This window comes from Dromiciops gliroides, chromosome 1, assembly GCF_019393635.1.
Source record: "Dromiciops gliroides isolate mDroGli1 chromosome 1, mDroGli1.pri, whole genome shotgun sequence".
Classification (NCBI taxonomy): Eukaryota; Metazoa; Chordata; class Mammalia; order Microbiotheria; family Microbiotheriidae; genus Dromiciops; species Dromiciops gliroides.
The window spans coordinates 62,353,425-62,380,661 of NC_057861.1; the positions used below are offsets into that span (position 1 = coordinate 62,353,425).

Sequence of the window (27,237 nt, forward strand, 5' to 3'; positions counted from 1 at the left end):
GAGAGAGAGAGAGAGAGAGAGAGAGAGAGAGAGAGAGAGAGAGAGAGAGAGAGAGAGAGAGAGAGATAGAGAGAGTATAGAGAGAGAGAGAGAGAGAGAGAGAGAGAGAGAGAGAAAGGAGGTGGAGGAGGAGGAGAGAGACTGAGAGGAGAGGGAGACAGAGAAGAGACAGAGACAGAGAGAGGAAAGAGACAGCAAGAGGAGAGAGACAAAGAGAGAAGAGACCCAGAGACCGGGAGAAGGACAGAGACGGGGAGCGAGACCGAGGCGGGGTGGGGGGTGGGGGGGTGGGGGTGAACATATGACTCAGTAACTTTGGAGCCGCGGTGTTTTCTCCCCTGCGAACCCGGGAGCCTCCCAGGCCCGCTCGGCATGTATTCGTCCCCGCTGTGCCTGACCCAGGTAAGGCAGTCCCGACTTGGCCCCCCTCCCCCTTCCTCTACCTCGTCCCTGCAAAAATAGTTTTCCAGTTGCAGGGAGAAGGGGCGAGAAAAACACACACACACACAAAAAGGCGGGATTTCGTCGTCTCCTGCGGCTGCCGGGGCCACGGCTGCCAGCTCCCCGCCCCCCCACCCCCACCCTAGGGCCCCGATTTTCCGGGGCCAGGTTAAATGGGGGGGGGAGTCCTCTGGGAGGGCTTCTGTATTGTCAGCCCGAACTGGGGGCACTGTTTGAACTGGGACCTCTAAATCCTTTTGGGGAGGGTAGACGGCTGCGGGGTCCCCCTCCCTCTCTCGCGGGGGGCCTGGGAGCGCGCGGGGCTTTGGGAGGAGGAGGGGGGCTCAGCGCACGTGCGCTGGGAAGAGGCTGGGGGATGGGGGCGGCAGAGTAATGCGGGGGGGAAAGAGAAGGGGAGGGGGCAGGCGGGCTGGGCGCCTTGGCAGAGTGCGCAAAGTTGCAGCGGCTCCGGAGCCGCGAAGTTTGGGGGCCGAGCGCTCCTGAGCGCCGCGTTATACCGGGGGAGGGGGTTCGTTCGGCTTCTCCCCGCCGGTAACGCGCTGCAGCCCCCCTCCCCCTCCTTGGAAGGGGGCCCAGACCGAGATAGCTGGGCGCGGGCAGCCACCCCCACCCCCTCCGGACGGGGGAGGGCGGGGGGGGGGCAGCTGCTGTGTGTGTCCAAGGGGGACGGGGGGAGGGGGAGGGAGGTCCTGTGGGCTCTCCGTCCTAGCCTCCTCCCCCTCCCCCTCGATCGAGCGCGGCTTCTTATCGCCCGCATCCATTCTGGATTTTCAATTATTGATCAGCGGCCGGCGGCCGGCGCCCGTTAACCCTTGCGGCGCCGCCCGTTCCCTCCTGGGACCCTCGGCCCACCCTCCGGGAGAGTTGGAACAGCTTCCCCTCCCCCGGGTTGCCCTGCTTCTGTGACTTGGGCGCCGCTCCTCAAAGAGTCTCGGTTTTCCGTGGCCAGGGCTCCCCCGTGTCTCGCCAGCTTGCTGGGCCCCCTCCCTGCGGTGTCCCGGGCCGTGGGCTTCCGCAGGCACTGCAGAGGCGGCGGCCGCGGCTCTGCTTCCCGCTCCCTCCCTGCAGCCAGGCTGGGTTGCTTTCCTCCTCCCCCTCCCACCTCCAGAGTCTTAGACTGCTCTAGCTCCCAGCCCCCCCTCCCCCCCCCCAAGCCCCTTTACCGAACCATCGTCTGCCCCCACTCCCCTTCACATGAAAGGTAGTCATTCCTCTCCTCTTCTCCCCACAGACTGAGGCGGGAAGACCTCCCTGTCGCAGGACAGAGAACTCAGACCCTATGGTCTCCCCTCTACCCCACCCCCACCTGACTCCCTATGTCTATTCTTTCCTGACCTGGGTTTCCTCTATGGTGCAATGGAAACATAGCCCTGTGCCGAGAGCAGATCTCTATTTCTGTTCTGGCTCTGTATTGACCTTGGGCAAGTCATTTTCCCACTCTAAGCCTCAGTTTCCTCTGCTGTAAAATGGAGAGAGAATCATCCCCGTCCTGCTTACTTTCCAGGGATATAGGGAAACTCAAATGAAAGCCTGGGAAGGGAATTGAGAGCGAATATAAGGCATTCTTAGAATTATCCCCTTCTCTGAGTCTCCTTTCCATTTGCTTCCCAAAGGTCCAGAAGAACCCACCCCATGAGAGGGGCTACCTCTCTTTCCCTTCACTCCTATGGCCCAGATCCCAAGTCTCCCCAGAGCAGAGGAGGAGACATTGTGTAATACCCCCAGGGCCCAAGGAGTGGGCCAGAGGGCCTGGCACAAGGAAGGTGCCCATCAGGCACTCTCTTTATTCCTCCTCTATCCTTGACCCCCATGAGCTGGAAAGTAGCAAGCCAGGTAGGTTTCCCCTACTTTGTTAGAGGAGAGGCAGACTCCAGACCTCATCCAGTCCTCCATATATACCTATACCTCATAGTATACTTTACTAACTATTGGTCATTAATCTGTCCACTCCCCAATTCAAGACCTAACATACATTCCCAATTGGAGGTCCTTTTCTCCCTCCAAGCCCCTCAGCCCTCCCTGCCCAGGCAGGCCAAGGGAACCCAAGGCCCAGAGCTAAGATTTTAAACTCTTCTCTGCCCTCAGCAATAGACTGAACACCTCTTCTCATTCCCTGAACTGTGCCCAGCCAAATTTGCCCTAATCCCTATGAAGGTGACAAAAAGAACCCAGGGAATTAGGAGACACCCCCCCCCATTTCTAATTCCAGATCTACCATTGATTAACAGGGTGACTTTTGTGTGCCTCAGTTCCCTCAGATGTAAATAAATACCTTAGCCTCCTTACATGCCTCACTGGGTTGTGTGAAGAGTAAATAATGGACCCAACTATGTAACTGACAAGTATAGTGTTGGAAATTGACACACAAATGAGTCATATGATCCTAGTAATCATGTGCCAACTGGGGTATCTGGGGAAGAGGAAATCCCCCTCCAAGTGGAAGGGGCTGCTTGGAATGGGATTAAATCATCTCTGAGGTGCCTTCCAACTTACTGAAATTCCGTGATTCTGAGTGACAGTGAGTTCCCCATCCCTGAGGGTCTTCAATTAAGGTTGAATGACCATTTATCTTACTGTATTCCTACCCAGGTATGGCTTGGACTAGGTGAAACTCTTGAGATCCCTTCCAAAAGCACCACCAATCTGGTCGGTAAATGGGAGAGATGGTTGGACTGGGGGTCAGGAGTCCCAGGTTCTGATCCCGTGTCATCCCCTAGTCCACTATGTAATTTATGGCAATGTACATTTCTTCTCTGGGCATTCAAAATTGTTCTTATGGGCATTACATTATGCCCATCCTGATCCTAACCTTCCACGCCAGGGGTTTATGGGAATCAAATGGAGCTGTAGATGTGGAAAGATGTTGGGAGGTAGGAATCCAACCCTATATAGCCCACCTTCCATATACAAGGCACTGTGTCAGGCGGAATGGACAAAGACGAAACAAAAACCCAGCCCCTGTCTTCAAAGAGCTTAGATTCTGTTGGAGAATTCAAATGTATACACAGATCAAGTGTACCATGTATGCTACAAGATGATTTGAATAAGGAGAAAGCAAGGACATGAAAGGGACCCCCACAGGAACTGAGCTGATCCTGCAAGAAAAACCGAAGCCAGAAAGCTAGGTGGAGGTGAGGAAGGGTAACGCTGGCTTCATGGGCGCTTTCTGCTGAAGGACTTTTCTCTGGTTTCCTGCCTCCTGTAGCCAGCATTAAAGCACTCGTCTGGGGGAGGGGAACCTAAGGAAAAGTGATTTTTTTAAAGGTTTTCTGAGATAAGGATCATCTGAACTGGGTAGGTTGGATGGTATGGGAAACAGAGAGGGGGAGTAATGGTGGTAATAGGTATGGAGGGGAAGGATTCTGGGTTAATTGGAGAGGCGAGCCTTGCTCTTCATCTATACCCTGCCCTTCAAGAGCTTTGAGTTCTAATCCTGTCATTCCTTTCTCTGATATTTCATCCATTTGTAAAGTGGTTATGGGATAGCTAGGTGGCACCATGGATAGAGTGTTAGGCCTGGAATCAGAAAAACTTGAGTTCAAATCCAGCCTTAGACACAGGGTTTCTTATGTGACCCTTGGCAAATCACTTAAACTCTGTTTGCCTCAGTGTTGTATCTGTAAGATGGGGATAATAATAGTGCTACCTCCCAGGGTTGTGAGGATCAAATGAGATAATGGTTAAAGTGCCTGGCACATAGTTTGCACTCTAGAAATGTTAACTATCATGATGTTGTTGTGATTAGGTTGGCTTCACTGACTTCTAAGTTCTGTGCTATGTTCATGTTATGTTGAGCTATCAGAAATCCTCATCTAGAGTTTAGCCATCCCTCCTTGCTCAATGAGATACAGTTGGGATGAATCCTGAGGAATTTGCCGTAGCCGGGTTTCAGGAGAGAAACATTGTTTTAGCTCAGCTCTGCTCAAAGGTAGTACTGGCCAGACAAAAGATTGGTTGGCATTTCCTTAGGGATGAGGGTTCAGAAACTCTTCAGAGATAGAATAGAGGTCCTAATTCCTACCTCTGCTTTCAACCCCTGCCGAATCAAGGGCATCCAAAAAGGAGTTAGGACAATGGACAAGAGGCCTAGGGGTCAAGATCTTTGCACTGTCTCCTGTTGGGATTAGTCGGGGGGGGGGGGGGGGGGGTCTTTCCTCAACTCAGCTCCAAGCAGCTGTTGTGGCATGGACCACACCCTGGGTGATTGTGTATGTGTGGAATTTGGAATCTGGGGCCTCTGAGAGCCAAGGGAGGGGAAAGAGGGGGGTACAGGGGACAGATGTCCCTCTCCTACTCACAGGAAACCCTCTGGTTTAGGAACCCAAAGATTAGAATACAGTTAGGGAAAAGAGAAAGTCCCAACTCTCCTATTTAGGAAGCCTTTCTCCTGCCACCAACTAGGGGACCTTGAATTGCTCCCAGAGCCTGCTAAACACCACCCCCCCCCCAACACACACACAGAACTAGTCCAAAAACTTCATTTTACAATTAAGGAAACCAAGATCTAGAAAAGTCAAGAGCTTTAGAGTTGAGACCCCCCACCACCACCACCAAGTTTAACAGATGGGTAAACTGAGGCTCCCCAAATAAGAAGGGAATTGCCTAGATCATATTGGTAGCAAGTGGGAGAGGTTGTACTAGAACCCAGGTCTGTGGATTCCTGGGCCTGGGCTCTTCCCTCAACCTGGAACTGAGCTGAGTTGAGCGGAAGCTATTTTCCCTTGTCTTTCTTCTCCCTGGGGCTCGGTGTGTGGTCTAATTTTAAAACCTGTGCCCGACCCAAAATAGATCCCCTTTTAATACAATCCCTGAACCCGGATATGTTTGGGAGAGAAGAGACCGCCAAGGGGAAGGTTTGGGGAGGGGGGAATGTCAGGCTGGCAAGCTCTGTAGGTGAGAGAGGCAGGAGCTGGGCACAGCTTCCGGCTCAGGGCTGTGCCAGCTTCCCCAGGGCACTACTCCCCACCGCCATTCCTCCTCCAGGTGGGGGGGGGGGTGGACCGAGGCCCTGAGATCTGGGGGCTGATGAATATGGCTCCTTAAGGGCTTTTAGCCATAGGTCCCAGAGGATTCTGGGAATTGTAGTTGACTGGACTCAGATATTATTTTTAAACTGTTACTCTTAAGAGGAACTATTTGGAGAGCTGCTATATTACTTCCATGAATCGTGGCTGGGGCTGGGATGAGGGGGGGAGCTGGCGGGGTCTAGGGCCCAGGGCCTAGGGCCAAGCCCATCGCCCAACCCAGCCACTGCTCCACCCACCCAAGACCGCCACGTTATTCTGTCTTTGGGTCCAAATCCGACTTGGCCTGGAGTTTCCTGCTTGGCTTCTCTGGCCCAGAATGATACCAAGGAGAAGTGGGAGCTAGGATGGTTAGCTGGGCCTCACTGGGGGATGGGATCCTCTTTTTTTTTTTTAATTCCCTCTTCCTTCTCACCATTAAAGAGCTTTTCTCTTTTTCCCTGCCCTATAAGATTAGTCTTTTTTCCAACCAAACAAGCATCCTCTTGGCCAAGTCCCCCACAGAATATTCCTCCTCTAAGATGGCAAAATTGGTAAGAGTGTTGGACTTGGAATCAGGAAGATCTAAATGCAAATCCTGTCTCAAATGCTTAGTACCTGTGGGACCATAGGTGAATCATTTAACCTTTGCCTGCCTCAGTTTCCTCATTTGCAAGGTGGAGATCATCATAATAATACCACCTATCTTCCAGGGTTGTGGTGAGGATAAAATGAGATACTATTTGTAAAATGCTTTCCAAACCTTGAAGTGCTATGTAAATGCTAGCTATCGCCATTATCAACACCATCGTCCTCATTATGACTGGGGAACAAGTCTTTCTTGGATCCCGTCCCCAAGGAATCCCCTTCTGCCACCCCACCCCATGGCATGGCTTCCTTCCCTCCTTTTTAAGGTGCTGGGGAGAGGCACTCAAGCTGTGTCCTTCTCAGCCTCTTAGCATTTTCTTTTTCCTCCTACCCCTTCCCAATTCCTGGTGCTCCCCTTTCCTTTTCCCTAAGGTTTCATGTATTCATTTGATTGTTAGGTAATTCCCATGGGAAGGAGGGGTGGGGGTGTGGCAGCATATATTTTAGCATTTTAGCTAAGGTCCAATGTCTGTCCGTAGGAAATTTAGTAGTGCTGTGAGGTGTGTTGTGCCACGTTTGGGCTCGGTCTGTCCAACAAACACTGGCAGGTTGGATCCCCAGAGTAGGAGACTGCTCCCTCAGTAATGGGTGACTCCACCTAGCACTGATGGGGAACACCCTTCCAGACCCAGACAGCTATGCTCTGATGAATTGGAGGAACTTCATAATGTACAAATACACAGAGCACTGAGATCCCTCATCCCTGGGAGGACTCAAGCCTGGGAGGAGGTGGCTCCCTTCTCCACCTCCCACCTGATGCCTGAGGCTGCTATCTCTCCATTCCTCCAGGAGAACTAGGCCTGTGTCTTCCCAACACCTCGGGCTGCCTTTGATGTTGGTTGGCCTCATTAGATTTCCCCAGGAGCCCACTCAGTGGCCATCCAGGGACAGCCCTAGCACCTCCTCCCATCCCATCCTGTTCCTCCAACACATAAGGCTTTAGAACCTTTTCCCTACTCCCCCTTCTACCCTCCAACTTGGTCTCTCCCATACCTGAGGCTCAAGGGGGAAAGGGGGAAGCCTCCCCTAAACTCTGTGTCCTGTTTAGTCTGGAAAAGGAAAGATCTTGAGGAGGAGCTCATCACTGTTTGCATTCGTCTGAAGGGTTGTCATGTGAAAGAGGGATTAAATTGGTCCTGCTGGGCCCCAGCGAGGGAAATTGCAGGGAGGCAGATTTTGGCTGGATATTAGAAAGAATTTCCTCACAATAAGAGCTGTCCAAAAGTAGAATGAGCTGCCTTGGGAGGCAGCCTGGAGTTCCTCAGGCAGAGGCTGGATAACCCCTTGTGGTGGGTGTCATCAAGGGGGTTTCTGCTCAGGATGGTCTAAGATTAGCTACTTTCCTGAGGTCTCTTCCCACTCAGAGAGCCTGAGAGTCTAGGCCTCCGTATGCATGGGCTCAGACTCCTAGACTATCCAAACTGGAAGGGACCTTTGATCCCATATGATCCAGTCTCTTTTCTCCCATTTTATTTTCTCACCTCCAACCCTGAAACTGAAGTCCAGTGACTACACACAGTGTCACTTACCCAAGGGAGGAGCAATATTCATTACTCCTCCCCAGTCCCCTAAGAGTTTGAGGGCCCTTGCACACTGCAAGGCTTCATTCAAGTGATGATGGTTAACAATCAGGTCACACTATAAGCCAGTTATTTATTATTCCCCAACCATCCCAAAGAATTCAACCCTACTGCCCTTGCAAACATCCCCTCCCTAGGGGTGGCTAGGTGGCGCAGTGGCTAGAGCACCGGCCCTGGAGTCAGGAGGACCTGAGTTCAAATCCAGCCTCAGACACTTAACACTTACTAGCTGTGTGACCCTGGGCAAGTCACTTAACCCCAATTGCCTCACTAAAAAAAAAAATCCCCTCCCATGCCTTAGTGCCCCCATCCCCCACCCTCAAGCTTTCTATGGTCAAGAACAAGATATCCCAGAATCTTCCCTTCTCTCTCGAGCACTGGATGGTGGGCAACATAGAAAAACCAGTTCTTTCTCCTTTTAACCCTGGATTCTGTGTTCCTCACCTCAGATCTTGATTCTGACAGGGAAAACTGGGAAGTGGGGAAAGTGTATCATGTCCATGGACACTCCCCATGATCCCCTTTTCAGAAAAGTAGGGGTGGATTTCCCTCTGTTTCCCCCCTGTTTAGCCAAGGAATTTGAATTGAGGATGGAGATTCAGGGTATAACTGGTCCCCAGACAGCACCAGACAAAAGGACTGACCTGGGTTACCCTCTGAGGTTCCTTTTCACTCTTAGATACTGTGATTCTGTGATACAGTGTAGCAACCATCTCTTATTCTCTACTGTATCTCCTACCCTGGGGGTGGCCTTCCTTGATCCTAAATAGTGAAAATGACTCTCAGGTTCTTGATCAAGGGCAGGTGCTTATGTGGGGGCAGTCTTCAGTCAAGGTTTCAGTTTGGGGTTGGGGTTAGAGGTTAAATGTTAGATCAGAGTCAAGGCTCAGTCTGGAATCAGGATTGGGGGGGGCTAGTCTGGGGCTAGGGTCAGGGCAGGAGAACAAGGACTCAGTCTGGGACTGTGAAACAGGAAAAATGGCTAATTGCATGACTGAGAAAATCTAGCCTAATAACCCTAGAGACTTGTATTGGTCAATAGGGAGAAAAGCCAGGCCCGAGTTAAAAAGACAATGCTATTGCTTGGTGGGGGGGGGGGGCACTCCCACAGCCTTTGTGTCCTTACAGAGCTGGTATGCACATGCCTGGGCCAGTCCCAAAGGGGGGACTGGGGAAGAGAGGGTGAAATAGTCCTGGTCTTCTCCTTCCAGGCAGGGACAGTCCCAGAGCCCAACCCTGGCGTTGCTGCTGCTGCCCATGCTCAGTGTTAGCCTAGTAAATCACGGTGGGCATTCTGGCCGAGTCAGCATTCTGTTCTCTATCACCCCAGGTCACGTGAAGCCCTGAGCCTCCTGCCTTGCATCAAACGGATCCGAAAAGCTGCTTCCCTTTAACCTTCTCCTCTGACTCTCCCTCTGTGTGGAGGTTGGGAGCCTGGTAATTTGGCACATGTACACTAACCACCCCTCTTTCTAACACACACACACACACACACACACACACACACACACACACACACACACAAAGTCTCCTAACCCAACCCCATATATAAACATACACATTAACCCCCTCCTACACACAGACATCTCTGCACACACGTATTCACATATACTGAACCAAAGGCTCACGTTTACACCTTCACTCATACATATACCTACTAAACACACCCAGAGAAACCTAAGATCTCAAAGGTGGAAGGGCCCAGCAAGATGATCTAGTCCAACCCCTTTATTTCACAGATGGGGAAACTGAGGCCTTAAAGAGGGAAGTGACTTGCCCAAGTTCACACAAAGAAGTCACTATCAGAGCCAGGACTGTGCCTAGGCTTCCCTGATCACTGCCAATCCTATGATTATGGGGAAAACTAAGGGTGGGAGCAGTTCTAAACTTTCCTGACCCATACCCTTATGCTCCTGTTTTGGGAGTCCACCCCTCAGAAGTGTGGGGTGATGTGGGGCGTTGCACTGTACTCTGGAAGTTCAGACTCCTGGCATCACCTTACACCACCTTGCTGTGGTCAGGGCTTCCTTCCCCCTCATGACTTGTTCTACCCCGAGCTCTGTCCAAGGGCTCCACCCCCAACACTATTCCCCACCCTTTGGGTTGGAGAGACTGAGAGGAGACCAGACTTGATCTGTGCTAAACAGAGGGAATGGAAGTCCTTGGAGAGAGGGTGGAACCAATTCAGTTCAACAAACATCTACTGAGAAGAAGAAGGGTAGAATCTGTTTCGGGGATGGTGGAATCATGTGAGAAAAGATGGAATCCTTGGAGAATGACTGTATTTGAGAACAGTGGCAGTATCCCTTTGAGAACCTTTAGAATCCTTTGCAGAGGATGGAATCCTAGGGAAGAGAATGGTATCCTTTGCAAAAAGGATGAAACTCTTTGAGAAAGGATGTAGCTCTTTGAAAACTGAATCCTTTGTAGAGGGAATGGAATCCTGGGAGAAGGTTGAAAAGGTACCATTCTTATCTAGCTAATGGATTACCATCTTTTGTATATCAAAGTGCCTCATTTCACAATTTAATCTGCCCAAGTCCTTGGAAGAGATCCCAGCAGAGGCATAGGCTGCAGTGAGCTATCCACAGTCTCTTATTCCCACTGAGGAGCAGCTTTGAGGCTGGAAGTGGGATGGGCCTCCAGCTTTGAATTAAGGCGGGATCTTCAGCCTCCCCTCCGGCCTTTTAGGTAGGAGGTTGAGAAGCCAGGAAGCTGGTAGGTTGGGAGGGGCAATAGTCATCTTCTAGGTTTGCAGTTTGAGAAGGTTGGTATTAACCTTGCCAGAAACAGGAAAATTGGGAGGAGGGATAAATTTAAGGGGAAAAGAAAATGAGATCGGTTTTGGACATGTTGACTTTGAGGTACAACTGGAAATTTGGGACTGGAACCTGGGGGTTGAGGAGGTACAGCAAAATCATTTCATCCTACAATCCCATAGCAGAAAATGGTCTGAAAACATAGAAGCCCAAACATAAGAGCTGGAACAGTTGGGTTCTTCCCAACCTCCAAAGAATTTGGGTGCCTCGTATGTTGTTCATTTGTTTTTCAGTCGTGCCCAACTCTTTGTAACCCTATTTGGGGTTTTCTTGGCAGAGATTCTATACTGGGAGTGGTTTGCCATTTCCTTTCCTGGCTCATTTTACAGATGAGGAAACTAAGGCAAATAGGGTTAAATGACTTGCCCAAGGTCACAGGTCTGAGGCCAGATTTGAACTCAGGAAGAAGAGTATTCCTGACTTCAGGCTCAAGCACTCTACCCACAGCACCACCTAGGTGCCAGGGGTGGGGGGACCCCATGGGTCCCTTGATGATGACGATGATGAGAACAAGAACTCCTAGTTACCTGGACCATTTTCACTCCTTATCTCCATCTCTCAGCTTTCCTAAAGTCTCAGCTAAATCTCTACCTTCTCCAAAAAGCCTTTCCTAGTCTTCCTTGATCTTGGTGCCTTTCCTCTGAGATGACTCCCAAGTCATTCTATATATGTCTTGTGTGTACGTTGTTGTTTGCATATTGTCTCTCTTTGCACGTTGACTGTGAGCTCATTGAGAGCAAGGACTGTCTTGGGCCTTTCTTTGTATCTCTGGTGCTTAGAACAGTGCCTGACACCTAATAGCCGCTCAATCAATGTGGTCTGACTGGCTGACTCCTAAGGTATAAAGGGCATTTTACAGTGTCCAGCCCCACGGGTACGTGGTACGGATCCATTCCTTTCCCAATTTACCGATGAGTAAACTGAGGCTGAGATCTAGGCAATGATTCCCTTTTTAAGTTCTCTGTTGAATCACTGACATCCCACTTGCCACCATCCTAGAAGGCTCCTAGCCCCCGATGATCTAGGGAAGTGCCCAGGACAGAGACCAGGAATCCTGGGCTGAGACTTGGGGAGAACTAGTCCAAACTGTTGACCTTGGAACAGTGGGACCCGGGACTGCAGTCCCACATCCGCCCCTGGCCCAGCCGGTTGGAAGGCGGTTTATTTCCCCAGCCTGAGCCAAACACAGCTGCCAGGGAGGCTAGGGCCTGGGGGGAGGGGGGAGAGTGGGGGAGGAGAAGGAGGAGGAGGAGGAGGGAGGGGCCACTCTGTTCCAATTCAAACTGAACCCCAGAGGAGATGGGGCAGGGATCTAGTAGGTGGGGGTGGGGGTGAGGAAGGTGGCCCCACCTGTGTGTCTGAGACACCCAGATACTGGCCCTAGGGCTTTAGAGGCTTGACTGGGAGGCAGGATTAGCACTTCCTAGTCAGTTCTCTAAGCCCTGTTCAGATTCAGCTCCGTCTCTAAATGCTGTTGGGGGTGGGGGAGCGGGGAATCATTCTTCTGATATGCAGGACACAGGCTCTCTACCCCTTCCCGCCCCCTCGGCCCCTTCCTCAATCCAAACCATTCAAACCCTCTGATGATTTGGTTTAGAAAGAAGCCTGCAAATTCATGCAGAATGGAAGGCAAATTAGGAAGGCCAGGTTGGTAAGTGGAGTGTGAGGGCCCAGGGCTAGCCTACTTCCCTCCCTCCTCTTCGCACCACCCCATGGCTATTTCAATTTGGTGTGACTGATCAATCTTGCCCAATTTGCCTTGCTCTTCGTCTAGACTAGCCTGCAGCCCGAGTCAATGAGCCCATGGTGAAGAGTTGAATTTCCCCCTCCCCAATACCTCTCACAGGGAACCACCAATCCTGACAAAGTCCCACCCTAAACACCCGAGTGCTCCATCCCCCTTTGCCCTCTTTCCTGGCTTTTGCAGGAACTTTCCCATCTTGCCAAGCTCCAGTGGACCAACCCTTCTGGGCAGACTTTGGGTGAACAGTCAAAATATTACTGTCTCTAATCCTGCCACCTCCTCCTTCTCCTTGTCGGCTGGGAACAAGGAATAACTCAATCAACAAGCATTTATTAAGCACCTACGTCCCAGGTGCTGAGCTCATTGCTGGGGATACTAATACAAAGGGGGAACATCACTGTTGAGGAGACACATCAAGTTAGAAACAAAGGCCACAGGATTAAAGACTGGACCCGGGATTTTATTGGTAGAAGCACGTCCCTCTACCAATTCAAGTCATCACCTTCTCTGTAATTTAGAGTTTTGGAGAACTGTCTAGAGCCTAGCTTCTTAAACTGTGGGTAGAGATCCAATATGAGGTTGCATAACTGAATGTGGGGGTCACAAAAAAAATTGGCAACAGTAAAGGGTTATGTGAAGCTATTTTAAATACTTATATGCCTGGGGTCATGTAAAAAATTCTTGGGCAAAAGGGATCATGAGTGGAAAAAGTTTAAGAAGTCCTGGTCTAGAGCACTTAGACATGAAATGATTTACCCAGAATCCCACAGGAAAGCGGTATGGCATCAGAGTCAGGATTTGAACTCAGCGCTTCTTGGTTCCTACTACAACACTTTGCCTTTCAAATACAGGAGATATACAAAATAGATACAGTATTTGGGGGAGGGAGTGACGTGAGACAGAGTCAAGACTAATAAACTGTGAGAATCAAGAAAGGGTTCTTAAAGGTTAAAGGTAAGGGTACTTGGGTTGAGCTTCGAAAGGAACCAGGGGTTCCTAGAGATGGAAGTAAGGAAGGGGGGGAATTTGGGAATAAGGTAGAGGCAGACAGACTGTGCCAAGATCTGGAGGTAGGAGATGAAATGACTTTGTAGGGCTAAAAGCTAACAGGCCAGCTTGGCTAGATCCAAGACTGGGTGTCTAAGCCTGGAAAAATGGGCTGGGGCTAAACTGGGAAGGGTTTGCTAAACAGGAGAAATTGTATTATATTCCAGAGGTAGTAGGGAGCCACTGGAAGTTTCAGAGCACTGACATGGTCAGGCCCCTGCTTTAGAAATATCAATTTGGCAGCTATGCGGATGATGGATTGGAGAGATTAGAGACAGGGAGACCAATTAAGAATTCACTATAATAGTTCAGACAAGAGGTGATGAGAATCCGAGTGGCATCTCAGTGGAAAAAAGGCTTCTTGGGGGTAAGAGCAACGTTACCCTTGTCAGAAATCAGAAAGTTAGGACGAGGGATAAGTTTAAGGGGAAAGAAAATTAATTCAGTTTTGGATATATTGAGTTTGTGATGCTTATGGGACATCCAGGTGGAAATGTCTAGCTTGCAATTGGAAGTTTGGGACTGGAGCTGGGAGTGGGGGGATATAGGGAAACCATATCATCCTAGAATGCTGTAGGAGAAATTAGTCTGAGAACGTAGAAACCCAAATATGAGTGCTGGAAGGGACCTGAGACCATAGAATGTTAGGCTAGAAGGCATCTAGAACAATGGAATGTCAGGAGGCTGAGGAACCTTATAGACCAACCATCTCATTCCACCTCTTAACTTTAGAGATGAGGAAAGTGAGGCCTAGAGATTGGCCCAAGGTCACACAAGTGGGTCTGTGTCTGGTATGAGGTTCCCTTTAAAATCCCGCCTAGGCAAGGATCTCACACACCAAAGAATCCTGTTTCCATGGTGGCTTCCAGACCCTCCCCCACCCCCTGCATTCCTCCTTAATTAGAACTCTCAGCCAACTCTCTCCCTCTGCTTTGTGGGTTCTCCATGGGGAATTTTTAATCCTGGCTGTGGCTTTCTACAGTCCCCCCACCCCAGCTCCCCTCAACCCCCCCCCAGCCCTTATACACACACGTGGTGTCCAATGCAAAGGGGAGGAGAGGGCTTTCCTATAATTAGGCCTTGATTCACCCTCTAGCCCCCAGCCCCAGAAGTGGTGACATCAAAAAACCCCAAACGACAGATAATTCCCAAATCCCTTCAGGTGAACTTAATAAATGCTGCCTGGGAGTCACATAGACTTCTATATTTGGGGGGCATCCATCCTAAGGATGCTGAATAGGCTCCTTCCTTTCATGGGGTTTTTGAGATGGAAGGGACCTTAACGATAATGTAATCTAAACCCCATCTTTTAGAGTTGGAGAACCCAGAGACAAGAAGTGGATTGGCGGGGGCAGCTAGGTAGTGCAGTGGATAAAGCACTGACCCTGGATTCAGGAGGACCTGAGTTCAAAGCTAGCCTCAGACACTTGACATTTACTACCTATGCGACCCTGGACAAGTCACTTAACCCCCATTGCCCCCGCAAAAAAAAAAAAAAGTGGATTGGCCACATTCCCTCCCCCTTGAATGACTAGGAATCTGGTTTCTCAAATCCCAGTTCAGGGATTTTTTTTCTCTGTGCTGTACACTCTGTCTCAGCTACCAAGGAGTTTCAAACTAGGGGCTAGTTACAAACCTGCTGGGAGACACACACTTGGCTGCCCCCCCACCTACACCCCCCAACCTCTACTGCCCTATGGGAGGTGGAGGAGTGGAGGAGGCTTCCAGCCCCCAAATTGGGTCTGGATTTTCCTGTCTTAGACATCAGACAGTGGTGACTTGAGTCAGATGCATAGGAAACAGGAGGTGCCTGAATTCTTAGTTGGAATTCAGATGTGTGGAAGGGATTTGGAGGAGACCTGGGAAGCATTCTAGAGGGGGAGACATTGCCTCTCCACCATCCCGACCACTGGAGTATTCCGCTGCAAGGAACACAGTTGTCCCCTCCTTCTGGATCACCTGCTTAAGTAAGCTTTCCCTTTGCACCGGGAGGAGTCAAAGCAAATGTCAGGGGTGCTCAATCCTGTCTTGTGTCATGGGCACAGGGCCTGGGAGGCCAGAATGGGAAGGAACCTCAGAAGTCGCCTAGTCCAGCCCATACCTACACAAAAAACCCCTTTCCAACAACCCCAAAGGAGAGGCCACACAAGAGGCTTGAGCCCACCCCCTCCCGGGGCAGCCTTTTCCCACGTTCTAATAGCTCTGGATCATTTAGGAAGTTTTCCTCCTCTACCTCCCTAGGACTTCTGTCTGCCTCTGCCCCCTGGAGCCCAGCCCAACCAGCCAGATCCTTCTTCCATGTGCTGCCCTCCAAACACTTGGAAGACAGCTCTCCCGTCATCCCTGCCCCTCTCATCCAAGCTGCCCTCTCCCCATCCCACCCCCAAAATGGCAGAACACAAAGTATCAGCCCCTAACTCAGAATGTCGCTGCTGAGAGGGCTCTTAGAGCATAGACCAGATCATGGCAAGGGTGGAGAGAAGCTTCAAGTTCGTCTTGGCCAACAGCCACTCAGTTGGCAGAAACTGAGAGCCAGAAGTGATCTGCCCAAGGTCACACAGCCTGTTGGTAGGAGTGCCCAGTCTTCCTTCCATCTCTATGGGGAGGAAGGCGGGGGAAGGAATCGGGCCTTTTTCTCTTTTCAAGTTTCTGGCTTCAGAGTCTACCTAACTTCCTTTCCCAGCTACCTCCGAGGAGGGAGAGGTGAATTCCAGAGCCTGCCTCTCTTCTCCTCTCACCTGACCTGACCTCCCATGGGACAGGAAAGGGGAGGGGGTGGGGCCTGAGACGTGTGGACCAGTTATCCTGCCCTTTGTTTGTCTTTCTTTGGTGAGTGCCAGAATGGGTCACCGCTGACGCTAGGCCTCCCCCAGGGCCTGGCCCCTCACCAGTGCGTCCTCCAGCCTTGTTCCTGGAGAGCCAGTGCCAGGCTAGAGGCCCCAAGGAAGGTGGGGGGGGGAGGCAGAGGAAATACTCAGTGCCCCAGCCCCTCCTCCTCAACCCCAAGGCTCACAGTCTTAAGCTGCCCTGGCTTCTTCTCCCATGAGCCTAGGCTCCCAGTCATACCTTAGAACTCAGCCAAGAGCATGGCAAACATGACCATAGACTGGAGAATGGGCCTTCATTGAGGGGACAGATACCTAATAAATGAGACAGGAGAACTCAGTCAAGATGCCAACAAGTATATATATAAAGCACTTACTATGTGTTACGCTCTCTGATAAGCTTCATGAAGAAATGCAGGGTTAGTTAGGGGGACGGGGGCTCAGGAGAGAAGAACTCTCTGAGTGCGATGGAGGCTCAGTGGAGGGGTTGATGACTCCATGTAGGGACAGATAGAGCACTGGGCTTGGAATCAGGAAGATTCGTCTTCATGAGTTCAAATCCTACCTCAGACACTTAGCTCATGTGACCCTGGGCAGTCACTTCACCCTGTTTGCCTCACTTTCCTCATCTGTAAAATGAGCTGGAGTAGGAAATGGCAAACCATCCTAGTATCTTTGCCAAGAAAACCCCAAATGGGGTCACAAAGAGTTGGGCAGACTGAACAGCAGCAGCAGCAGGAGGGAGGTGGAAACTCAATTAGACAGGATCATGAAGGCTCTTACGTAGACAAACAGTAATCTCAGAACATCCAAACAGCCCCTTTGCTTGTGTCCTGAGACCCACCCCTGACCTACGTTTTTCTGGCTTGGCAGTGACACCATCCCACCATGAGCAAATTCCGTATCTTATCAATGTCCTGGTGTGTGTGGGGGGAGATAAGAGACTTGTGCTTAATGCCACCTGATGTCAGGGAATTCTTATCAGGAATAAGCGTCACCTCCTCCCCTGCTCAGGCCTAGAACACTGCAATTCCATCGATCAGGCCAGCCCAGCATTGAAGCACCTCCTCTCACCACTTCTGTGCCTCAGTTTTCTCCTCACTGAGGTGGGCAGTAGGGAGAGTTGAAAGGAAAGATGAGAAGGGAGTAGTCATCTCAGCCTGGGAAACCCTATCCACAGGCCTGGACATCCCTGCTTTTGTGTAAACCATGGCCATTCCTTCTCCAGTCCTGACCTTGAAGCCCTGAACCCAAATCATCAGATAGAAGCAGTGGACCATCCACCACAGGGGCTTATTCTGGCTCGAATACTCAGCTGTGTGAGTCAGGCCAAGTTCCTTAACTTTCCTAAGGCTCGCGAGAATGCTACTGGGACCATCGAAGAAACACTGTATATAGGATGGTAGATTTAGAGCAGGAGGCACTATTAGAGGCCCATGAATGCAACTGTCTCATTTTAAAGATGAAGAAACTGAGGCTGGATGGGAACTTGGCTGGGATCTTCCTGATGCCTGATTTGGCGCTCTACCCACAGTGCCATGTGGCTGTCTCAATGTCCCCTTCCCTCCTCCCCTCCCCACCTCAGAGCTGGGCTTTCATCCTGGTCCTTTCCCCTCTCTGGGCCTTATCTCTAAAGTGAAATATTCTAAGGTTCTCTCCCAGCTCCAACCGTCTGTGTCTCCCTCTTCTCAGGGCTGCCTGTTGGGGAAAACAGAACTGGAATTCAAACTCAGGTCTTCTGACTCCCAATTTCCCCCTGCTCTCTCCATTGGCTATGCCTCAGGAGCCCCCAGTGTGGGAGGATCCTGCTTACAGTAGATTTGCATTCCCTGTTGGGAGGAAGGGGGAAAGCTGTTGGGGAAAGGGGAAGGTAGGGAGAGGAGGGGGGAGGTGGCTAGGAGGAGACAGATGAGGGAAGGGGGGTCCTTAAAGTTGGCCTAGAGTTGGGAAGAGGGGCAGTAATTCACCACTGAGAGGAGCAGTGGGATCCAGTGGAGAGAACCCTTGGACCGGATTATATTTCCCAGCCTTGCCCCAGACTGCTTATGTGACCTGGGCCCAATTGCTTCCTTAACTGTCTCTGTCCAATGAGAGGACTGTGCTCGGGGGTCCTTAAGCTCCCTTCTTGCCCCCAGGATTCTATGACTATCTCTCCCCTCCCCCTTTCCTTATCTTCTTTAAAAGAGGCTCATAAAGTCAGCCTCCATAGAAGTTGAGAGCTGGTAGAGACCTCCGCTGGGCTCCAGCAAGTCTGGAGCCCTCCAAGATTTTCTTTCTCGAGTCCCCCCACCTTCTCCAGTGTGCTTGTCCCCACTTGACTTTAGGACGATGAGAGCTTAAACCGCCCTTCTTCCACCTGCCACACTATTCAGAGTTCTTGGCACGGGCCTGTCTTTTCTGCCTGGGTCTGATGGCAAAGTCACCTTGTCCAGTCCTCTGCTTCTTGGGGGGGGGGGGAGGGAAGCTGCATTGCCCACTGGCTAGCTGCTCATAGTCTGGAAGAACTCAGTTCAAATCCTACCTCAGACACTTCCTAACGGTGCGATCCTCAGTTTCCTTATCTGTTAATTGGGGATAATAATAGCACAGGGTTGCTGTGAGGATCAGATGAAATAACTCCTGAGTGCTTTAGGCAGACCTTAAAGGCATATATAACTATTAATTATTGTCATTATTATTATTACCCCTTTGCCACCCACCTAAGAGCTCCCTTCTCAGTTCTAAATGCTTTAATCCTGTGATTTCTCCAGGGATCCCAGGATCATGGACTTAGAGTTCAGAGATCTCCTCTGTTCCCTTTCCTGGTGTTCAAGGCTGAGAGCGAGGGATGGGGCAATGGACTTGTACCTCTTGGTTGAGTCCTCCAGGAAAGGCAGTTGTGAAGCCCCAAAGGATTGGAAGTCAGGTGACCTGTATTCCTGCCCTCCATGTCACTTACTCACTATGGCCTGAGGCAAATCACTTACTTCTCTTGGTATGTTTCCTTCTCTGTAAAGCAAGAGAATTGGACAAGAGCTGTGGTGTCCCTTCCAGCTCTCATTGCTAAGACCCAGACAAGAGGACGGGTAGCAGCATTGGGGGTTGTGGGGTGGGCATAGGGATGGTTTTATTTAAGGCCTGGAGAATGGCAAGAGGGGCTGGGGAGTCAGAGAAAGGGAACATTTCTCATCCCTGCATTACTTCAAGTGGCTCATCTTTGGCTCTCCCCCACCCCAGGCCCCAAGAGCAGTAACTTACACTCGTGGGGAATCCAGGCAGCGGGGAGCATATCCCACATGGGCACTCTGCTGCCCTCCCCATCCCTGGTGCCCAGAGCCCCAAGCCTATCTTCCTCCCCCACTGGCCTAGCCCAGCTGCACCAAAGAGAAAGGGGGTGGTGAGGGAGGCCTGAGGCTATATTAAGAACTTCTCTATTTGGGGGAAAATTGATGGGGACGAAATCTGTGTACCCTCTCATACCACTACCCCTCCCTGACTCCCAGGAGGTCTGGCCTTTCAGCCACGTGGAGAGAATGAACAACTAGAAAAGGAAGGGTGGGTTAATACATTGACTGAGAAGGCCCTAAGAGAAAGGAAGAAGCCTCCTGTGGGCTGCACCCTGCCTGGGGCGGAGGGGAGAGAGAGACAGAGAGACAGAGACAGAGAGAAAGAGAGGAGACAGTCCCAGCCTGGGCCCTGAGCCTGGGCCCTGGGCCCAGCCTGGCTGAGATGCCGGAAGCTTTGGGAGATCAGGGGAGGACAAAAGAGAAAGAAGTCCTAGACTGTGAGCTAGAGCTTAGGCTATGAAGAGGAGATCCCGATGGGCTGATGCTCGGGGTGCTTGGGACAAGTCCCGACTGCTAGGCTGGCAGCCTGGGGAACTGACCAGGAAGACAGTGGAGCCATTGAGCCAGGGAACAGAGGAGGAGAGACAGCTTTGGGCAGAGCAGCCCTCAGTCTTCCATAGCTGGACACAGAGCTTTGCCTCATGTTAGCTACGTGACCTTGAACAAGTCACTTCTCTTTCTCTGGGCCCTCAGTTTTCTCATCTGTAAAATAGGAGAGTTAGGCCGGTTGATCTCTGAAGGGTCCTTTCAGTTCTGACTCATAGTGATTCTGCAGGCAGTCTAGTGGGAAGAAGATAGGATTTGGATTCTAAGGGATCTGGATTTGTATCTCAACTCTGTATTTAACAACTTATGTGATATTTGGGGGGAAAAAAATCTCTCTGTGCCTCAGTCTTTTCATCTGTAAAATGGGGGTAGGAGGTAGAGGTTTCTGCAGGTGTGGAACATTGAATATAATGTTAATTTTTTTTTCATGTATCAATCAGTTTTGTTGGGTTGGGTTGGGTTTTTTTTTTCCCACTTTTCTTCTTTTAAAAAAAAAGTCTTGGGGCGGCTAGGTGGTGCAGTGGATTCAGGAGTACCTGAGTTCAAATTCGGCCTCAGACACTTGACACTTACTAGCTGTGTGACCCTGAGCAAGTCACTTAACCCCCATTGCCCCGCAAAAACAAAAACAAAAACAAAAAAGTCTTTATTATAAGGAATGGCTCTCTGGGAAGGGAGAGGAGGAAAGCTAGCTTGGTTATGTAAAAACAAAAGATAGCAATAAAATTTATTAAGACAAATAAGAACAAAATGGGGAAGGTTGAGCCAAGTTCTCCCTAAGATGCCTTACAGCTTTAAATCCTCTGAGCCGAAAATGAAGATTTTGATTTTATATATCCAGGCTTTACGCTGCTGAGAAAACCCTGAGAAGTGTTCTTGACCTCAGTCAGCTTCCCTACGCATCTGAGGCCTCAGTTTCTACCAGGGTCTAATGTTCCCACTGGAACCTCATTTTCCCCAGGGATCCCCACCAGGGTTTCAATTTCCCTGGAGTAAATCAGTGACAGAACTAGCTCTTCTACTGAGGAGCTGGGTGGGTGGGTAGGCTGGTGAGGGCATTGGGAACTTCCCGGGATGGCTCCATTTTGGCTCCTGCTTCCACTTACCTAAAGGCATCTGAAAATCTCCCGGGCCTGCTATCTCCTGGATCTCAGAAAGCAGCACTTGTTGGGGGCTAGGGAGAGGGACCCAGAATTAATTCTGAGTCAGGGCCTGGGGCAAAGGAACTGAGGGACTCACCTGGGGCTGAGGAAAACCCCACTCTAGGTCCATCTGAGTTGTACACAGAGGATTTGTTTGGCCTTGCTTTTTTTCCCCTCTCTTCTCCCCTGTTCCCCCACATATTCATATCATCTATATCTTTTTTTTTTTTGTAGGGCAATGGGGGTTAAGTGACTTGCCCAGGGTCACACAGCTAGTAAGTGTCAAGTGTCTGAGACTGGACTTGAACTCAGGTCCTCCTGAATCTAGAGCCAGTGTTCTATCTACTGTGCCACCTAGCTGTCCCCATCCATATCTCAAATCCTACGCATTTTCCTTGTCCACACCAGCACAGAACCATCTCTGCCTCCATCACCCTATCTGATCTTCATTCCATACAGACTGGATTGGTTCTTTCTATGTGTAAATTTCTCTTTTCCTTCTAATCTGGAAGCACACCAGGAGCCAGATTCTTCAGTTAGCAAATTCTGTCTATTTTATCTCTTCAGTAGTTTATAGAACCTAGAATGTCAGAGCCGGAGGTCCCTTGGAATCCAGAATATCAGAAGTGGGCGAGTCCTTAGAACAGGGAATGTCTGTGCTGGGAAGGACTTGAGAATTCCTCTTACTCAAACATCTCATTTTACAGATAAGGAAACTGAGAAGCATAGAAAGGAAGGGACTTCCCCAAGGCCACATGGTGACAAAGCTGGTCTGAGAATCTCACATTTACTGAATCCCAGTATTATGCCCTTTCCCACGACTGACAAATCAGCCCCCCAGAATTCCTACATCCTAGCCTCACCTTCATCCTTTCCCTCTCTCTTGGACTATTGTACCAGCCTCTCTGTCTCCAGTCTCTACCCTTCGCTTCCCTCCTGTTCAGGGTAACAAAGTAACCTAACCAAAGCCCCAAACTGTTTTACGTCCCATGGGAGAAAGTCTTAAGCTCATAGGATTTAGAGACGGAAGTAAGATCATGAGATTTAGAAAAGGTAGGGTTGGGGCAGCTAGGTGGTGCAGTGGATAAAGCACCAGCCCTGGGTTTAGGACCTGAGTTCAAATTTGGCCACAGACACATGACACTTACTAGCTGTGTGACCCTGGGCAAGTCACTTAACCCTCATTGCCCCACCAAAAAAAGAAAGAAAGAAAGAAAGAAAAGAAAAGGTAGGGTTCTCAGATGTCATCTAGTCTAGTGCCTTAATTCTACAGGGGAGGGAACTGAGTCTCAGAGGAGTGAAATGACTTTCTGAAGGTTACACAGGTAATTATTGGAGGATATTTATTAGTTTTATTTTAAAAAAAAAATTTTTCGGGGCAATGAGGTCACAGGGTCACACAGCTAGTAAGCGTCAAGTATCTGAGCCCAGATTTGAACTCAGGTCCTCCTGAATCCAGGGCCAGTGTTTTATCCACTGCACTACCTAGCTGCCCCCAAGCAGAGGATATTTAAACCCAATTTTCTTATTCCATATCCAGTAATCTTTCCTTGCTATCCTATTCTATAAACTCTTCCAGCTTGGTATTCAAGATGCTCTAAGGTCTGCCTCCAACCTCATCTCCCCTTGCTTTTCTTATACATCCTCTCTACTCCAAGCAGGCTGGAAAATTTTCTAGTTCCACCCTCAGAGCTAGACAATCTAGTGATTACCATTTATATAAGCACTTTGCATATATTATCTCTGCTGACTTCCACAGGCCTATGAGATAGGTATTATGGGTACTATTACTATTCCCATTTTACAGATTAAAAAAAAAAACAAAACAAATCACTGAGGCTCAGAGAATTGAAGTGATTTACTCATGCCCACATAATCTGTAAGTTATGAGGCATCTTAGTGGCCTAGTGGATAGAGTGCTAGTCTTGGAGTCACAAAGATGTGAGTTGGAATTCTTCCTCAGACACTTGTTAGCTATGTGACCCTGGGTAAGTCACTTCCACATCTCTAAGTTTTAATTTCCTCATCTGCAAAAATGAAGATAATAATAGCACCTGCCTCCCAGAACTGCTGTCAGAATCAGATGAGACAATATATGTAAAGCACTTTGTTAACCTTTAAAGTGCTATATAAATGCCGGCTCTAATTAGTAAGTGTTGGGGGGTAGAATTCAAACCCAGGGTTTCCAGACTTGAAATACTCCCTGGCTGGAATGCTGTCCTCCCCCCCACCCCCCATTTTCTTCCCAGGCCAGTTGAAATCCTATTCTTCAAATCCCAGTTGGTGGACAGAGCTTTGCAAACCTTAAAGTGCTTATAAGTGCTATTATTATTATTAAGAAAAAAAGAGACCTCACCTCTTTCAGAAAGCCTCCTAGGATTCCTTCATCCAAAAATAATCTTGCCTTCAGAAGAGTCTTGGAATCAATTTCAAGCTCTGTTTCCCCAATCTGCCTTGTGCAGTGATTACCTGGGTCTTACCACACTACCGCCACCATCAACCTGATAGAGAGTTCCCTGAGAGAAGGTAGGGTGACTCCAGACTTGGGGGGTGGGAGGCCTTGAATGCCAAGTAGAAATTGACCCTATCAGAGTTTCTATAGAACGGATTTCTACATGTCAAGGGAGGTTGGAACAGATGCCCTTTTGGGGCATGGAAGGGAAATTCTTTAGGTCTAAGCTGTATCCCAGTGATTTCCTGGGATAAAGATTGAGTTTAATTCTGTCAAAAGTAGGAAACTCTGTCCTGAGTGCTATTTCCCTCTTTGTAAAGACTCCTGGTCCAACCCCCTCATTTTATAGATGATGAAACTGAGACAACAGAGGTGAAATGCTTGGGGAATAAGTAGCAGAACTAGTCTTTGAAAGCAGGCCTTCTGACTGTCCAGAGGGGAGAGGTAGGAGCAATGGGTGGTTGTTGTAGAGAGGTAAATCTAGGCTTGTTGGAAGGAAGAACTCATTAGAGAGATAGGATTTGGAGTCAAGAGATCCAGGTTCAAGTGTTGCCCCTGGTGCTTATTAGCTGTGTGACCCTGGGCAAATCACTTAATCTCTCTGATCTTCACTTTCCTCATCTCATAATAATACCTGTATCACCTGCTTACTTCAGCAAATTCTTTAAAAGAGCCTTGAGATTATGTATATAAAAGACCGAAAATTGTAAAGTTCCCTATAAATGTGTAACAATGATAACAGCAACAAAAACTTCAACAATTGATGCTATAGCGATGTAGATTTCCAAAGGTGCTGCTTTGAGAGATAATAGGTCCTAACTTCACCTAATGTGTTTGTCAGAGGGCAAATGACCACTCATTGGGGGAGGTGGCAGTGGAGTGTCTCTTTAGCTTTTTTTTTTGTGGGGCAATAAGGGTTAAGTGACTTGCCCAAGGTCACACAGCTAGTAAGTGTCAAGTGTCTGAGGCTGGATTTGAACTAAGGTTCTACTGAATCCAGGGCCAGTGCTTCATCCACCGTGTCACCTAGCTGCCCAAGAGGGTCTCTTTATCTAACCCAGACTGGAGGATACCCAGATAACACTCAAGGTCAGTCACCTCATCACTGGTCAGCACAGAAGCTTTGAACAGCTCTGTTTCCAATGTAGATTGGTTTGTCCCTCCATAATCAGCCTAGTGGTACCCAGTTCACATAATCAGCTGCAGCTCTGCTGCAGCTCAGAACCCCTGAGCTCAAGCAGTCCATTAGCTTCAGCCTCCCCAGCAGCAGGGACCACAGGCATGTTGCTACCATGACTGGCTCCCCAGCTTGGATGCCCACTCTTCTGGGACCCTCAGGGTGGGGGGAAGAAACCCGTTCAGATGAATGTCAAACAGCATGAGGTCCTTTCTCACTATGAAATGTTAGAATATAGGTGCCTAGCCTTTCCTTCTAGGATGGAGTAGTCACCTTCCCAAAGGTTTCCATCATTTCTACTATGGCAACTAGTTCTTTCTTGTTACTGAGAATCAGTTCCTGAATAGAATTAGGGTCCCTTGTCAATATTGCCACTTTTTTGAAGGGTAAAATTATCATTAAGGAATTCCAAGAAATAATTAGTTGCTCTGCTGCTGGCAGAAAGAGTTCCAACAGATATCCCAATAATTTAAGTCCCCATCCCTACTACAATAATGATAATAATAATAATAACAATAGTAATAGAGAATATTTATATAGTGCATCCAGGTTTGTGAAATGTTTGGTATACATTCTATTATGTGAATCTCATAACAGTTCTTTGCATGGACAGTTGGCTGAAGAAATGTTAATTTATTGAAGAAATGAATGATTTTCATAACCTTCAGTTGTAAAGTTGTTTTTATGATAGAAAGCTAAACTTTTTGCCCTGGCATTTAAGGCCTTACACAGTCTGACTGCAACTTACCTTTTCATCCTTATTTCTTATTACTTCCCTTTACACAATTCAAGACCAAGCCAAATTGGGCTATTAATCATTCCGTGAATAGGTTTGGCTGTCTCCCCCCTCATTGTATTTGCTCAGGCCGTACCCCCTGCCATGAAATACACTCCAACTCTACCTCTCAGACTCTTCTCTTCTATTTTAAGGCTCAATTCAGGGCTACTTTTTCCATGAAGCCTGTTTCCTGAAGAGCCCTCTTTCCCCTCCAAATTTTCTTAGAACATTTTGTCTGGGTCTCCTCTGCCTCCATCACAATCTACCTTGGATTAATTACAGTTATGTGTGTATATGTCATATCCTCCTATCTCCAACATAAGAAACTTGAAGGCGGGGGGTTCTTTCATTTTTTATATTTGTGTAGTCCATTGCCCAGAACCATTGATATGATTTTCCACAAATCAGGTTCAGTTTGGAGAATTTGTCAGTAACTGTACTCATTGGTTTGTGCCCCTAATAGAAGTTTTCCTTGGGAACATCAGAATTTGACTTAGGTCTATGTTTTCACAAAAACATAGAAAGGGTTTCTCAACTCTCATGCAAGCCTTCAGGCTAACAAGACATTGTATATACAGGATAGATCTTTATATTGATCGAAACAACAACAATGACAACAACAAACCTTTTATATCCAAACTCATAAAGAGTCAAGACTCCATTTTCCTCTCAAGTGGACCTCTACCTTTTCTAGAAACTTATGGCCTTCCAGACTTAGACTACCCTAAGTGGGTTGTCAGAGTCAAGCAATCTACCAGACTGAGCTTCACTGCTTGTTTAGGCCTAAAGTGTCCTAGAAAATCAATTCCTTTCCCCCAGATCTTCAAATTTATAACCAAGTCCAAGGCATGGTGTCTTGCATATAGTAGTATTTTTTCTTTCAAAAATTTTCTTATTTTTATTGATGTTTTTGTTTCTACATCCTATATCCCTCTCCCTCCCCTAACCAGGAAGCCATCATTTGTAACAAAGAATAAAAAAAAGAGGAAGAGAAAAAAGAGAAAAAAAAAGTAGCACTGAAAAACTATGGGACTGAGTGTGACAATATATGCAATATTCCATACCCATAATCCCCCAGCTTTGTAATGAAGGGAGAGAGCCATGTTTTCCCAACTCTTCTCTGTCCAAACTTCTCGGTTATAATTATTACATAGTATCCAGTTTCAGGGTTTTATTGTTGTGGTTACTTAAATTTATGTAGTCATTATGTTTGATGTTTTCCTGATTCTGCTTACTTAACTTTGCATCCATTTGTATATTTTCCTATGCTTCTCAGAATTCTTCATATTTGTTATAATATTCCATTACATTTATGTCTCCCAATTTCCTTAGTCATTCCCTAATTGATGGAATCTACTTTTTTACTTCCAGCTTTTTGCTGTTACTTTTGGTGTATATGGGATCTTTCTTTTTGTCTTTGACCTCCACACAAAGTAGTATCTTAATCAATGTTGAATTTGAATTTGAATTTGTTGACTAACTTGATTACATTTGAACTCCTTGTGGGCAGGGACTATGTCTTTTATCTTTTTTTAAAAAAAACAACACGCTATCACCTAGTTTAGTGCCTTGCACATGGTAGGTACTGCTTAATAAATTATTATTAAATCAAAAAATGAGAGGGAGGCAGGGAAGTGAGATGGGGAGGAGGAATGAAAGCAACATACATAGGAGATCCATGATAGAAA

General features: G+C 48.5%; 1 protein-coding gene across 8 annotated transcripts in view; it reads left to right on the top strand.

Moving 5' to 3' along the window:
- Positions 1–284: 284 nt before the first annotated feature.
- NFIC (nuclear factor I C) overlaps positions 285–27,237 on the top strand; it is a 140,625-nt gene continuing 113,672 nt past the window's right edge. For all 8 annotated transcript variants that reach the window (XR_006355006.1, XM_043988694.1, XM_043988703.1 and 5 more), the window contains exon 1: positions 285–402. Coding sequence is in view for 7 of the 8 variants with exons in the window: in XM_043988694.1 (XP_043844629.1) it covers positions 373–402 (30 nt within the window). In the remaining variant the exon portion in view is untranslated. The remainder of the gene's footprint in view (positions 403–27,237) is intronic.